General features: G+C 33.5%; 1 protein-coding gene across 6 annotated transcripts in view; it reads left to right on the top strand.

The window, feature by feature from the left end:
* Positions 1-16374, top strand: part of RCOR3 (REST corepressor 3) — a 49968-nt gene that overhangs the window by 29371 nt on the left and 4223 nt on the right. For all 6 annotated transcript variants that reach the window (XR_009007331.1, XM_057541876.1, XM_057541874.1 and 3 more), the window contains exons 9-10: positions 739-816; positions 8743-8800. Coding sequence is in view for 5 of the 6 variants with exons in the window: in XM_057541876.1 (XP_057397859.1) it covers positions 739-816; positions 8743-8800 (136 nt within the window). In the remaining variant the exon portion in view is untranslated. The remainder of the gene's footprint in view (positions 1-738; positions 817-8742; positions 8801-16374) is intronic.

Raw genomic sequence — 16374 nt, 5'->3', positions numbered from 1 at the left:
TCCCAATGACTCACAAATTGCAGTTATTTTGACACCCACTTACGTAAGCAACCGTTTAAGGTAAAGTATCATCTTTATTGTAACACTTGTGAATTTCTTTACTATTTAGAGTGTATAAAAACTATGCTATCATTTTTATTAGGTGTCTATCTTACATGTCACTGATGAAGTTTTTAAGTGTTGTGTCCCAAGCTCCTTTTCCGCATAAGCCCTGTGGTTTTTATTGTGCAGTTTTGCATAGTACAGTGGCTTTTGAGAATGCGTATGTCAGGTTATAACAGAACTGATTGTACTTACTTCACAGAGTAGTTATGAGAATTAAGTGATTTATTACATATGATGCACTGACAATGATGCTTAACATAATAAACACCTAATAAATATTATCCACTGTCATCATTATTATTCTTATTAGAATAATTGTTATTTGGTCAAAGCATTATGGTAGTGAGAAATATTGGTGGAATTTAATCCCTATATATACCAGTTGTCTTGGATTATAAGAGACATTGTTACAGATATTCAAACACTATGATTTATGAGTCTGTTAGATATGTATATAGTTGATGTGTATATTACTTGAATGAGTGTTGTATCACATCCTAAGTGTGATAAGTGTCCTATCCTCACGAACTTCAGTTTAACAGGGTGATGATATATATCCTTTTCACTTATTGAATACTCAAAAATTCACCTAAGTAGATGATCTGATTCATATTTTGGGTTATTTTGTTGAAGGTTCAGAATGCTAAGCAAGTAAACAGTGCACTTAAACAGAAAATGGAAGGTGGAATTGAAGAATTCAAACCTCCTGAGGTATGTTATTGAAGAGTACATGTGCTAAGTACAGTGAAACCTTGTTCTTTGAGTTATCCAGTGTTCAACTACTATTTTGGTTACGTGTTAATACTTTGAAGGTTTTATAATATGGATAATTTATTATGTCTCTATTTTGTCATTTAGATAATTACTCTCTTGAGACTTGGCTAATGATTTACATTAAATCATTTCGTTCCTGTCCTTAGCACTTCCTATCAAGCAAAGTAATTAGGGGAAATAGTGATACTAGTAGGCCCAGTGCATGTGAAACTAGAAGGTCATTAATGAACAAGCCAGGGCATTTTTAGGTCTAGAGCAGCGTTTGTTCAAAGCCCTTTCCTACCTGTGTAAATTGGTAACAGGAAGAAAAGATCACAAGAAAAGGAGCTCGTTTTAACAAAATTTTTCTTTAATTTCGTGTATTTGGATTTTGGCTCAGGTTTCCAATTAGGATTTTAGTAGGTGTACTTACATTCTTGTACTCATATCCCGGAAAATATGAAATCTAAAAACAAGATATAGATTGACCATTTTCTCAAGTCTTACTTGTACTTCAGCTAAAATTTAATATGTTTTTTATATTTGTGATGACTAAGGGTGTACTTAAATGCTCATAAAATCCAATCAAATATTTTTACAGAAGCTTCTATTATAAAGTCTTTTCTCTTTTCTCTGTCTTTTTTAAGACTCCTGTGTTATGCTTCATATCCTGGACTTGCTTTTCTATGTATGTAATAATCAAATAATCCTACTTGGTCTTAATGGGATGTTTTTTTCCCCCAAATCACAGGTTGACTGAAATATCTACAAAGGAAATATGTATGAGGGGATGGGGGGAGGCAGAAGAGTAGTACTTCATATGCCACCTTACTCATTAGAATCTTTCAGAAAGGAAGAATCATTATGAAGGAAGTTGTTTTTGTTTGTTTTGAATAGTCTCTTTCAAGAAGGTCAGGCAATGGAAAAGAATGAAATATACGTAGACTAATATCTCATTCCAAACCCCCAGGTAAACTGACAAATATTCTAGTGATATTTAAATAAAGATAGTGTAATACAAAGAATACTGCTTTATTTTATGTTATATTATTGCGACAAAAAATTAAATTTTGTATTGGAATTAATTTAATATTTAATTATGCATTATAAAATGCATAAAAGCAAAAAACTTAAAATGCCTATGAGTTTATAATTTAAAAATTAAATTAAAAAGTATAGCAGATGTTGAAAACATTATGGGAATATCTTGAAGAACTTTATGCCAATAAGTTTGAAAACTTAAACAAAACTTAGAAATTCCTAGGAAAATATGGCTTACCAAAAGTGTCTTAAAAAGAAAGAAAACTGAATAATTTATAACCATTAAATAATTGAAGGAACAATTAACATTTTTTCTCAGAAGAAAACAGCAGGCCAAGACAACTTTACAGAAAAAGTCTACCAAATTTTCAAGGAAATAAAATTCTAATCTCAAATTTTCCAGAAAATTGCAGAATAGTCTCATTCATTAACATTATATAAAGCAAGATGTGAAAGTACAATAGCATTTATAACTTTCCTATATGCTGCTTCTTTTGATGATCACATAAGTCCAAAGAAGTAGATGAAGTAAATGCTGTTATTTTACATGAGGAAGTTGGGCCTCAGAGAGATTAACTGACGTGATCAAGTTCACACATCTAGTAAATAGTGAAACTCTGGCTATATTTCAGATCCTTAGAGTCCAGTTTAATGCCATGCTGTCCTAGATTAATGCCATGCTGCCTCTTACTTTTGGAAGTTTTCATATAATAGTAAAAGTGTATATTAGATTCTCACATTTAAATGCAGTTATTGGGGGACTTCCCTGGCGGTCCAGTGGTTAAGACTTCACCTTCCAATGCAGGGAGCGCAAGTTCGATCCCTGGTCGGGGAGCTAAGATCCCACATGCCTCGTGGCCAAAAAACATAAAACAGAAGCAATATTGTAACAAATTCAATAAAGACTTTAAAAATGGTCCACATAAAAAAAAAAATCTTAAAAAATATTAAAAAAATAAATAAATGCAGTTACTGGTTTAGAAGTTATCATTTATTACATCTCTTGGTTTATTGTAAAAATAATGATCAAAATGAAACAATCAAAATCTTAACACACTACAATCCATACACTGAAGTTTGTATATTACTTTGAGGTTGATTTTGAACTCACATGACTTGAAAAATGTATATATGTTTTATCATCTAGAAAATGCCTAGGATATATTTATATTTATCATATTGTTCCTATTGCTTTACAGGGGAGAGCAACCTGAATAGATATATTTCAAAACGTAGATTAACAGTCATAGTAAAGACCTTGAAAAATCATGTAATCTATCCCCTTACCTTTAGGTTAGCTGGTACCTAACCTAAAAAATTTCTCCCTAATACCTAATAAAAGAATTTTATTAACCTTTTAAACCATAGGCTACTAAATTACATAACTCAACTGGAAATAAACAGTTACTAAGATGCTTTACTTATTCATTTGGTTGTATTTGTTATTTTCACTCATTTAGGGAAAATATTGGTGAAGAAAGTCCATTCACTTCCCTAAGTATTTATGATCACCTGTTTCATGTAAGGCACTGCATTAGGCACTGTGTGGGGGGGGGAAGAGGCGACACCTAAAAAGGAGGAAGGATAGACTTTTTCCATCTACTTTTTAAAAGAAGAATTTATAGTCTAGATATTATAAGACAAACTGATTAAAGTTATAGATTTATAAGTAAAGATCTTAGGAAAACAAGTGGCTATTATTCATTCCAGCTAGGGTAATCAGAGAGGACTTCCTAGAGGGGGAAGTTTCAGCTGAAGTTTGAAGGATGAGTAGGAGTTTTGCACGTACAAAAAGGGCAGGTGAAGGGAATAACGTGAACAATGGTTTGGTGTTGAGCAGTGCATTCAAAATATAAATACAGTGGGGAAAAATAAAAGCACTGGATATTCCCTGAGCACTTATTATGTGCTCATTATTGTGCTAATTACTATTGAGAATTCAGTGGAAGTATAAAACAATGTTTTCTCAAGAAGCATATTGTCTACTTGGGAAGGCAAACTTGGTTGCAGAGGATGAATGCACAGGGTGTATGAGAGATGTTAATAAGGTTGAGTTTAACAGGGACTTCTTTGTGATAGAGGTCAGTGGGCAAGACCACTGTGAAAACAAAAAGTCTTTGTGAAAGCTAGGAAGAGAAGTTTGCCTTTTAAATTAAGTCATATGGAAAGGCCCTATAGCTTCTTCCATTTAGGAAGGATGTAATGCAAAATTTTTATTTTGGGAAAGGTATCCTGGCAGTGTTTTACAAGATACATTAGAAACTTCAGAACTGCTAAAATACCAAGCATGTGAGTGATAAAGTAAATGGTAAATGGGTACTGGGTAGTGTCAGGTATTAGTTGTAGGAATGGACAGCAAGTGATAAATCTAGAGAACATTGCAAAGTAGAGGATACTGTATCTCCTGGAAAGTATGTGAGAGTGTTGTGGGGAGCGGTGTTATGTTTGGTTATGCTTTGATTTGTTGTGGGAGGAGGTAAGTGGGGAGCAAGGAGATTAATGAATCTAGGAAGGAAGAAACTGAAAAAGGAGTGCCTTTTGAAGCTAGAAATTTCCCAGTCTGTGGGTATTTTCATGGATAGGTGTGTGACATCCTTTCATTATGGATGTTGGATGGAATTTTCAACATTGAGTAGCGGTGACCTTTTCTAACTCTTCCAAGTCAGAGGTAGTATGAATCTACTACTGACAAAAATGGGAAAGATGTGAAGACAGTTTAGCAGGGGAAGGATGTAGTTAAGATGCTGAATTCACTAAGGATGTCATAGATTGTTCTAGAAGGCTCTTTGGGGCCTTCTACATTATTATCGTTACTATTATATACTGGATTGTTTTATATTAATATTTTATTATTTTTAAAACAACAATATTTCAGACTGGGGTTTGCTGCAAAAGAATATTCTCAGTGGTACCTCACAGCTCACCATAACTACCACACAGTTTTAGATTCCTAGATATAGTCTAGTTGTCCTTTCCTTAAGTTAAACAAATCTCTACCAAAGTTTCTTGGGTCTAAAATATAAAAATCAGTAACTTAAAGGAATCTTATGTATTTTTTAAATGTTGATTCTCTTTCTCCTATAGTGTTCCCTTTCTTCCACTGTTTCCATTTTGTAACATATAGACTTTTAAATTCCATACAGTTTCAACTCCCTCTCTGCATTTTTCCACTGACACGTCTTCTTAAAGATTAATATTTGTGCTAATGACCAATTCCACAGCTCTAACTCATTTCCCTTGCCTTTTTCTGAGCCCTTCACATAGTGATGACCTTCTTCCTCTAACTTTTGAGAGGTTATGTTCTCTTTTATAACTATTATTTTCCCTTCTCAGCCGTAATTTTTCTTTCTCTACATAAATAAAGACATTCTCCAAATTTGTATCCTCAGAATGCATTTCTCTTCTGTTTGGAAATATACAGTCTCATCACTTTGCTATCTTAAAGTCATATCATATGTACCTTTAAATGACATAAATTCAACCATAGCTATCAGCCAGATAAAAAAGAGAGAGTATGTTTAGTAATAGCAAATGCACTAGTACTGGCAATTCTGCCTAAACTCCATTTATTGAGTATATGCCCCAGAGTGAGCAGTTATGAGCTAGAAACTGTGAATCCACCATTCCTTCAGTCAGTTTAGCTTCCATATGCCTCCTGAACATTTCCTTGAACTGAACAATATTCTAGTATTTAAATAAGTATTTATATTTTTCATTCAGTACTATCCTAAATTTGAGCCACAGGCTTCATCTGGGATTTAACTGAGAAACTAGTGGCCCATTCCAATGCTGGAGGAATAATTGGCTATGTGGACTTTTTGAGAGGCTGTGCCTATCTCCGTGGCTACCTCTGTAAGAACATTTCAAGAGTAATTTTAGGAGGAAAAAAAAAAAAACTTAAAACGATTCACAGGCTGGTTTTAGTAAGATGACTCCATTGTTTTCCCTCATAAACATTTTCCAGACACTTAAAAAAAAAGTTTGAATAGATGACTCTATTTTAGCCTGCTGCCTAATACCTTTTTTCAGTGTATCCCAAGTTAAATTCCTCATCTTAGCCTTGCCTTCCCACATCTCCCAAATCCTAAATCCTTAACATCATCACGCTTCTCCCAGCTTTCTAGGCTTAAAGTCTTATTCTGCTCAAAATCCTACCCTTCTCCCCTTGCTCCTTAACCCCCCCCCCCCCAGCACAGTTGCTTATTAAATCTAGTATGAGCTCATCAACCTTGGTTTTTATGGCACCTTCCAAAAGTGGTCCTTACCGTATTTTGGTTTAGTTAAGTATCACCAACCTTCCAGGCTTATTTATCACTTCTTCCTGGCAAAAATCCTCTTGTTCCCTGTCATGGTATGCCTTCTCCTCATTTTTGCCTTTCAGAAACTTCTCCTATTCTTAAACCCATCTCAGACTCCAGTCCCTTCAACTTCCCTTTTTCCCTATTCTAATCATTTTGACTTTTCCCTCTCATCTTTGAATCCCCAGTATACTCTGTACTTTTTAATTTTAATAATAGTTATTCATCTTCATCCCATCTCCTGATATGCTTGTAAACTGAAAATAAGTCTTCATAGTGCTTGTTATTTCTCTTTCACCTTTTGTTCCCTTTTCACTAATGACACCTTTTCCTCCAGTTTATGCCTTTCAGGTTTAACAAACATCGATTGATCAATTTCTGCTGCTAAGGCACTGTGCTAGATGTTCTACATATATCCTAACTTTAATCCTAAGAACAACTTGCAATGTAGTATTACAAGAGCTCCTCAGTATCCAAATGTTCATTAATCTAAGGGATACATGGAGAAGCAAAAGTTGCCAAATAAGAAAATATTCACTAATGAATTGAGCACCTATAAAATGAGGCTCTGCTCACCAATTCTCCCTAATTAACTCTAGCTGTTATCCTTCCCATCCATCACAGCAACATCCTTCTCTGCTACTCTCTTGCTAATATAATGCAAATACAAAATGAAATTGTAAGCCTTGCAAAAGTTGTGAAACTTCATGAAGTCTATGAAAGTACACGAGAATGACTTTAATCGCTTGCAAAATTGTTGACAAACGGGTATCTAGCAGAATTAACAGTGGAAAAAAAGAGGATGGTGACTGAGACAAGCACTTTAAAAAAGAATAATTTGAGTAACAAAGAATTAAGAGGGGTTACAAAGAATTAAGAGAAATTTGTTGAAGTCTTCAAAACAAAAATGGCCTATATGCTACGCTCATGTTGTAAATTGCAAAGCTAGAGAATGTTATACCATTGTATAGTCAGAAGACGTATGCCAAAAAATAAAATTAAAGCATGTAAGTGGAATCAGTGACTATTTTTTAATGAACTAATTTTCCTAAGTTTTAGTTTCATATTTCAGATCAAGTTACAATCAACCCTTTATTTTTTAACCATTTACTCTGAAATATTTGGACCTGTTTTAAATAGGTTCCAGTACCAGTTATCCTTGGGTACCAAGGGCCTCTTCTGTCTACCTGTCACAGCCACGGTAGCAACAGATTGCCTGGGTATTAACTCAAATATTAGCTCCTACTTCATTCTTGTTACTCCTCTTGGGGGATTAACTGCTAGTTTTTCCTCTGTCATCTCCTTTTTCTTTTCACTTTTTAAGCCTTGGTTCACCCTTATTACTGCTTCTGTATGTCCTATTTCCCCTCTTTCTCTTTGCCTGTTTACTGTTATTCCTTTACCTTATCACCAGTATCCTAATCTGGAGGCTTATCCAGGCTTTGCCTGGCCTGCCTTGCTATCCCTTTATAATCTCATCATCTGGAATTCAGTGCTTTGTGTTTTAGGTTTTTTCCTCCTTTACTATAGGTGTTTTTTTTTACTTTTTTCTTTCTTCTCTCCTAATTTTTTTTTTGAATCTTTGTTTCATTCTTTCTTCCAAATGCTTGCTTATACCTCTTCACTCATGGTGAGAAAGTTGGTGTTACCCAGAACCGCTGTGTACTGTGGAAACACTTATTGCTAAGACTACAAGTGAGATAAGACCTAAACACCCCTTCTCAGAGGAAGCCTTTCTTACTGTTTTGTCCAGCATGTGCGTGTATTACATTGGCCACTTTATCTGGGCAGTTTCTACTGCAAACCTCTGTAGGCTGGCATACTTATTTCTGTCCCTCCATCTACTGCCAGAGGTTCTTGATTACTCAGCAGTGGGTATACACTAGTGAAATTTGGTTAGGTGTTTAACTGATATTGTAATGCTGCCATAGTAAAAATCTTAAACTTAGAAATTTTTTAAACAAAAATACTGGAAAGAATGTAGGAGGTCTTGGGGGGAAAATCTATTCTTATAGTGGGTCACACTCTGCTTTAGAAATTTAAAGAAGTATTTTAGGGCATAGGCCTGATCTACAGTTTTATGTTAATTTATGCAACACTGTTTTTGATGGAGTAAGGATAGGTATAGTCTAAATATGAAGAGAAGAAATTTTAGAGAGAGTCACAGATCCTTCTCTGAAGAAAACGAAGTCTCTTAAATGTTTAAAACTAGGCTAAAATTAACATCTGCAACGTATGATAGGAACATTGTAGTTGGAAAATGGGCGATTAATAGATTTTCTCAGTTTTGATATCTCTGCCTAGCATATAAGTGCGAATGTCGTTCATTCTCCCAAAATGGTACATTTCCCTTTCATTATCTTTTTGTGTTGGTAAAAGGTAATTCAGAGTATATTTTTTAATTCTTATAAAAATGAAATCCTCATAAATCAGAGTTTTAGTAATCTCTTGTCTGTGATTTGGTGAAAAGTTTAAAAAAAATAAGCACTTTGGAAAAATGTCTGTCTTCATATCCTCATTAGGAAACTTCTCTTTAATTTTGTAGTCAAATCAGAAAATTAATGCCCGTTGGACCACAGAGGAGCAGCTTCTAGCAGTGCAAGGTATATTAAAGATAAGCAGTTACTGTTGTTAATAATTATTTAACTTGTCGTGAAAGGTGACTACCATAGTTCTTCCCTTCCTTTAGAAATGGATCAAGAAAGGGGTCTTGTGTTCACCACAAAGTCCTGGTGACCATGAATTCTGTTTTGTACTTGTGGATGTGACATACTGAGCCTGTGTGCATTTTGGGTCCTGAACAGCATGTAATGCATTCTCAGCACTAAATAAATGATGGTGATGACAAGCTTGAACAAGTCTTGGTCTCTCCGTGCCTCTGCTTCAGTATTTCTGCAGTTGGGTTCATTCTTACTGTATCAGTCAATAACTCATTATTTAAAGCATAGACTAATTTATGTTTCTGGTTTCCCTGATTAAGAGATATGCCACTGAATGCTTCAAAACCTGACTTTAAATATATCTATTTATACAAAAGAGAGGCTTAAGATATATATATATATATATATATATATATATATATATATATATATATATACACACATACAATTTTAAATGCACTATTTATAAGAATGCTTTGTTGAATTGTATGGCAGAAAACTTTTTGTAATATGAATACCCATGGGCAAATTGGAAGCACTATAAACTTGGATTTTCTTGTATTTGAATTACTTAAAGAAGGGCATATTGTATGTTTTAATTCAGTGTTGTAGATTTTTTTCCCTTTCAAGATGAACTATCTGCAGGACTGATTGTGTGATTTAAGTTTGGTTTACAATTTGTTTCTTCCTGGCTGAGCCCTCTGTATTGAGTACTAATAGCTTTTTTGTCTAGGTTAACTACTGTAAGAGAGTTGGGCCCCAGTGAAACATATATCTTTAAAAATAGTTCCAAGTATTCAAACATAGAGAAAATATTTAACTCAAAAATGTTGTGCAAGTATCATTCGGATATCAGAAAAATGTAGTTAAAGATTGATTAATAGATGACTCTGCAGTTAGAATTAGAGTAAGAATTACTCACCCAGTGTGATTTGAAAATGTCACAGGAGGGTGCCAGCAGGATAACGTCAGCCTTCCCTTTGGTGTACAGTCATTTCATAAATAGAGATACTTGATTCGATGGAGGCAGGGTGCTGGATGTGCATTGAGCACATCTGTAATTGTAGAATTAAGTTTCTGAATGAGTCAGAACAAAGTTTAATTAGTTTATAATGTTCAATAATAGCTGTTTTAAAACTAAAAACTGACCATTTAAATTTTTGATTAAAAAATTAGTATTTTCAATGGCTGTCTCATATTTATTTAGAATTATGTCTTATGGCTCTAACATAGTTATTTGAGTAAGCATTGGTTTGACTGATGTAAAGCATGTTTCCCTTCATCAGAGTAGCCTATAGAATTTAACCCCGTCTTCCAGTATTTCATTGCTTAAAGGTTAGTATACTAATCCTGTACTCTTCATATAAGAAATTATCCCAGTGAAAGGGTTTTCTTAAGAGAATCGGCTAGGAAGTCTGGGTTAATCTTTCTCTATATGTACAGAATCAGGATTTGATATTGTTCTACAGTACTCCTTTAAGTGGTAGGGTCCACTGAATCTTATGGCTGGGTTGGATATTATGAAAAGCTGCGTTCAAGAGAAGGACAATGGAAAGATTTACATATGGAGTTGAGCTATATATGTGGACACTATTTCAGCTTATAAATATTACAAGAATGGAGTATTTATAGAAATAATCAAACATTTCCTCTCTCCTGAGGGATATTCAGTGTCATATTTTTATGCACGTTTGAAAAGTAATCCTTAAATAAATTACACTAATGGAGCAATTTGTATGGAAAGATTCATGTTCTTAGGATTTTGAAAGCACTCTCTTAGTATGTTAATGTCTTCGTTTTTATTTAAATATTTATTTTGACTCTGTGTGTGAAATTTTTATTTTCACTTTGAGTTTTTAGGTTTTTTTGGTTTTGTTTTGGGTTTTTTTTGTTTGTTTTTGTTATTTACAATAAAACAAAGCTAAGCTATTTGTGTCCAAAATAGTTATTTTAGGGAGAATTAAAAAGTGCCATCTTTGCTTCATGTGCCCATGTATTTATATAATACTCAAAACTGTGTCTTATAAACAGTATAATCGTATAGTAATGTCACCTGTACCTGAGTCTCAGTGTGGTTAAGGTACATAATTGAACTTTTTATTTTAACATGTGTAATCCAGAAGTACTTATCTTAGCAGGCAATTGTTTTTGGTTTTTTTCTTCTTCTTTTTAATCTTTATTTATGATAAGCCTTTATATGATATTATTTTTCTGGCCACTTCAGTTTCAAATCATTTATGTTTTGATATTAACATGTTTTAATTTATATAGAACTTTCTATTCAAGACATTTTACATATAGATTCTGATTTGGCATTCATTTGTTAAATGCTTTATTTTATCTTGCTTGTAGTTGACCATTACAGTGACCTAGAGAGAGAAATGTTGACTCTAGTGTCACTAGTGAGATTTATAGCTATTTTTTTTTTAACTCTACTATTAAATAAACTTTATGTTGTAATTCTGAAAACCAACTAAGTATATTAAGATCATTTCCTAGGGCTTAAATATATATTTCCCACTTCCATCTGCTCATATTGTTGTTAACTAAGTACTAGCCATTTAAATTGTAAATAAATATTATTTTAACAACAAATATTTAAATAAATAAATAAGCCATTTCCCCTTCTTTCTCCCTTATTTGGAAGGAGGGAAAATCATGCTCAGACCAGATAGGAATGTCTGCTTTTACTTGTGTAATCTATCACTTTATTATGTTGATTTTAGTTCTAACTATGTTATAACTTCAGTAGCATTCTTTGAGAGTCCCCAAGTGGGATATTATAAATGCTGCTTTAATTTAATTTAATCCTCTTAAAATACTTACCAAGAATGGTATTTCTACAATTTCTGTAATCTGTTATAGCTTTGAGTATCTAAAATTTCTATTATAACAAATTAGTTAACAGTAAGGCCAGTTATAGTCTTCACATATTTGTGTTAATGGTGAAATACCCCTGTTTGTAGCTTATGTCATATATATAAATATTTTTTTCTAATCTATGGTGCTTTTAGAAATTATCCTAAAATCAATCTTGATATTCATATGATAAACATACCTTATTAAGCAAGAATTAAGAAAAGAATTAGATTCTAGGTGTATTTTTTTTCATGTAAAATGGAACAATTATTATCTGTTTTCAAAAAGTAACAATACATTTAAATGATAGTGCAAAACGTCTGCTCTTTAAAGTGTATAGGAGCAGAAGCATGGTATACAATGTTTGCCATTTTTATTTTATGTCTCCTCTTAAATGTATTCATTTCATAGTCATTAGTGGTAAAAAACTAAAAAACAAAAACAAACAAAAAAATATGCTTCCCAGCTACAATATTTGTGCTATATTAGGGTAAACAACAAAAAATTTTTCTAATATTATCAAGGCAGCAACTTTAATTTTTAGTTGTTTTCTTTTTTATATTACTTGCCTTCTCGTATAAAACAGGAAATGACAGAACTATGTTCAAGTGAGTTACGCTTACAGTTGAATTTTACCTTCTCTCCCTATAGTTTATACATTCATTCCTTTTTAGGAGCAATGAAGTTGCAAGTCTAGAAATTATCTTCTTTCTAATTTTATCTCCTACTTTAAAAAAAGCTAGAATGGTCCCTAAAGTAGGGGGGAAAAAGAGATTTGGCTGTTGATTAAGGCATAAGGATTGTAACGATCCTTACATGATCCTCAGTACATGAATGATCAAAAGGAGGTGGAGATAGATTCATACTTTTCCATCTAAAAGTTATCTGTTTGCATTAGAGAGTTTCTTCTGTTATAACTGATATCACAAGAATGGAGACCCAAAAGTATAATTGTCAACCCTCTGATGCACTTGCTTCAGATAATTAATGATTCAAAATTCCCAGCATTTTGGGGATGGAATTTAACTTGTAGCAAGAAGATGGGAAGCTTCAGAAGAGAAAGGCTAGACATTGGAAAGACAATATATGATTTTGACTTTTAGCCGTCGCCCAGATGCACCAATCATTGTCCCACTGCTGTTGATATCTTTTTTACCTTCTTTACTAGGAATTCTTGACAAGATTTACAGGAGGTGAAAAGAAATGCATGTTCCTGAATGGTTTGAGTTTAAAATTAACCTCTTATTGATAGGAAAGAACCATATCCCTGGAGTTTCTAGATGTCACTGTGTTCTTACTTCAAAAATAGATTTTTGAAAATTAATATTTCCCAATTATACCAAGTACATGCTCACTTTAAGACATTTGTGCAAGAAGCAGGGAAAAAAATATCCCCCAAATTTTCATTACCTATGTCTAGAAGTAGCTTGTCACTGTAATGTTGGCTTTGTGGGGTTTTTTTATAGTCCAAAATAAGATTTTAAAAATAACTTTTTAAACATACCAGAAGCAGATTTATGATATCCTTTCTGTCAAAGTAAAAAAAAGTCTAAATACCACGTTCAGAGTTGGGAAACACCATATTACAAATGCTCCTGAACTTACTATTTTACTACCCAAAGCTCTAAAAATACGAATTGTTTTTTGGTTGGGTAATATAGAACACTGGTTGGAAAATAAAATAATGATAACACAATATCCTAATGAGTAATATTTTTATGTTAATTCCCAAACAAAACTTTAAAAGTATATATTATAAAGATTATACGGTTTCATCTGCTAGTGTAGAAGCCATGTTGTTTCACTGTAACTTTGAAATGAAATTTAGCAATTTTACTGAAAACAATTTTTTCCTCTCCCTGGGAAATATTTAATTTCCCTCTTCTGGGGTTCTCTCAAGTTTTTTCCCACTCACCTTTGAAAACTGACCTCTTGCCCTAAAGGTCACAAGTTTAATTTAAAACCGTGGTTCAGATGGACCTAAGCCTTTTATATCTTCAGGAGGAGTGAGAGAGATTTAATCTTTTTCTTGTTTTGTTTTAGAGAGATTTAAAAAGTGTTCTACATTTATTTGTTATTTCATAATGAGATAATGAGTGATTAGATGATTTAACTTGTTTACTTTTTGATACCTTTAGTGAATTGTCAATCAAAAGTGATAGAGATAGTATTTCACATAAGGAAATAGAGTTACTAATTAGGAATAGTTGTGCTATCTTCTTGTCTCACAGTATTACTTTATTGATTCAGCCTGTGATATGGGATATAATTCAGACCATAAAAATCTGTTTATTGAAGAAATTCATGAGAAGTTGATCCTTCATTAGAATACAAATTAGGGTTTTCAAGGTCATTAATATTAGCATTCCCATTTTATGTGTTTTTGTGTGCCTAGAACTTTTATCAAGGTGAACATATTTTAAAGCATAGCAAAATTCTCATACCTGCAGTATTTAATGATGAAAATGAAGGAGAAATTTCAAGTTCTGTAGTAAGAACTTCCTAAGTCATTCTAGCACCAACTCTTATGAGGGATATAATATGAGATATGATGGACCTCGTTTTTTATAAACTGTGGGAAAAGAATGGACCCTTTCCCCAGCTACGAGTTGTAACAAAGTAGCTCTGATATCATAGGTTGTTAAAGATGGTTGCTCAGCACCGCTACCTTGCTAGGCTGACCTACAGAAGCCTACCTGGGGATTCATCGGAAGGAGTCAGTCCCATTAAGTCTTCAGTTGGTGTTTCACTAGAGTTTGACTAGTTATCAGCCATAGTACAGAGCTTAAGAATTCCACCTTCTAGCCAAAATATGCAATGTCACTGGGAATGTGAAAGTGATAAAGAAGTCAGCCATATGTGACTTGTAGCTTGGGAAGAATAAGAGAATGAAGCCCTATGGAGAAGAAAAATCAATCGTATTTCCTGAGTACTTCCTCTGTACTCTGCGTTGTAGTAATGCTGGTGGTACTTTGTATTCCATAGTACTTTCCAACCTTTTTCACATCATGGCACACAGAGAAAACTATGAAAATTTTCATAGCACACTGAGGCAGGCAGATGAGGCTGTTGTCTGTCCAGAGGAGACTGCCGAGGAGCTCGAGCTCTTCCAGACCCGGCCCAGCCACCCTGCAGGTTAAAGACATTAATATCTGGACCCACTTATTCTCAGGACGTGATTGAGCTCCTTAGCCAGACTACAGAAGTCTACAGTGTGGTCTGAGCCTTAAGACTTTGCAAAGTAGTTGATACGAGACTAGCATACACAAGTTAATGATAAACTTACCTAGGTGACTCAGAACCTACGTGACCTGAAGAAAATCCAAAGTGTCTGGGTAACTAAAGTTCCTATAGGAAGTAGTTTTGGTTTGGGGGCATGCAATTCTGGAAATGCAACAATATTAGTGACAAGGCGAAGTCCATCGAGGAAGAGAAAGTAAAGTGGAAGACCAAAAAAAATAGAGTCAGAAGAAGAGGGGACAGTTATATAGTGGAGTTAGACTTGGGGACAGCTTAGTGTTAGGTTTTAGAGTATATTTTGCTAAACAAATGGGTGTTCGGAGGGTTGTAATTATTGTCAGACTTGGAGTCAGAGTTACTCTTAATGTGACTTCTTGCTAAGAATATAGCAGATCTAATCCTAGATTTATTTAAGGTTTTCATTTCTAAACTCACGTATTCAGTAGCATTGGTCATTTCTAGAATGTAAATTAAATATCCATTATGAAAATTAGTACACTGGTAGAACACTGTGTGTGATTTCCAATTAGTATTTGTTTTTCAGTGCAGTCATCTCAAGTTGAGTTGCTGTTTTCCAAAGTACAAGTAGTAGAGAAGTACTTGAGTATGCAGCAGTAATTCTTCATATGAAATGACCTTGGGTTCTTATTGCCAGATAAACCCTTGGTAGAACCTAGTCACCATTAGAATTTATACTCAGTTATGAAGTTCAAAGTGGAAATCAGCTCATGGATTTAAGAGAATATAAATTCATTTATATTGTAAATGAATATAAAATAAAATATTGTAAGCAATGTTTAAGTATCATTATTACTTTGTTGTCATGCATATGTCTTTCCCTTTGAGAACAGAGCAAATGAGCATAGTTTATAAACCCCCAAACTCTGTATTAACAATGGGATATGGTTATAGCTTAATAATGTCAGGCCTCCTACCCAAAATGCTCTAAGAGAAAGGAGCTCCCCATAGAGTCAAGCCTAGCAAGTTGAATGTAGCAAGAGATACTTATTCCCAAGTTTTCAATAAAAAATAAGCACAGAATTTAAAAACAGGAGTTATATCATGCTGGTGCTTTAGGTAATAGGTGTATCACCCAATAACTATCAGTAAGAATATGTCTAGCATTTCTGCTGGGGTATTAATATGTCCTTATATTATTCTCTTATGTGTGATTGTATACATGTTAAGTTTATCTAAATCCTTGTATTTCTGGCTGCTTAGGTTAAACTACAGACTTTAACATCATAGACATCAATATTTTTTTTCTCCTTTCTCATCTCTAATTAATGAGTTACTGTTTTCTGGTATTTTAAAAAGCAGTTATCAAATTGTAAACTAAAAATTTTGACAGCTTTTATATTTTGAGCTAAGTGCATCTCTTCCTAGAATGAGTCAGTGAATTTCTTTTAGAATTCCCT

Source organism: Balaenoptera acutorostrata, chromosome 1 (assembly GCF_949987535.1).
Source record: "Balaenoptera acutorostrata chromosome 1, mBalAcu1.1, whole genome shotgun sequence".
Classification (NCBI taxonomy): domain Eukaryota; kingdom Metazoa; phylum Chordata; class Mammalia; order Artiodactyla; family Balaenopteridae; genus Balaenoptera; species Balaenoptera acutorostrata.
The sequence above is the reverse complement of the archived record's forward strand: the minus strand, read 5'-3'. Positions and strand labels throughout refer to the sequence as shown.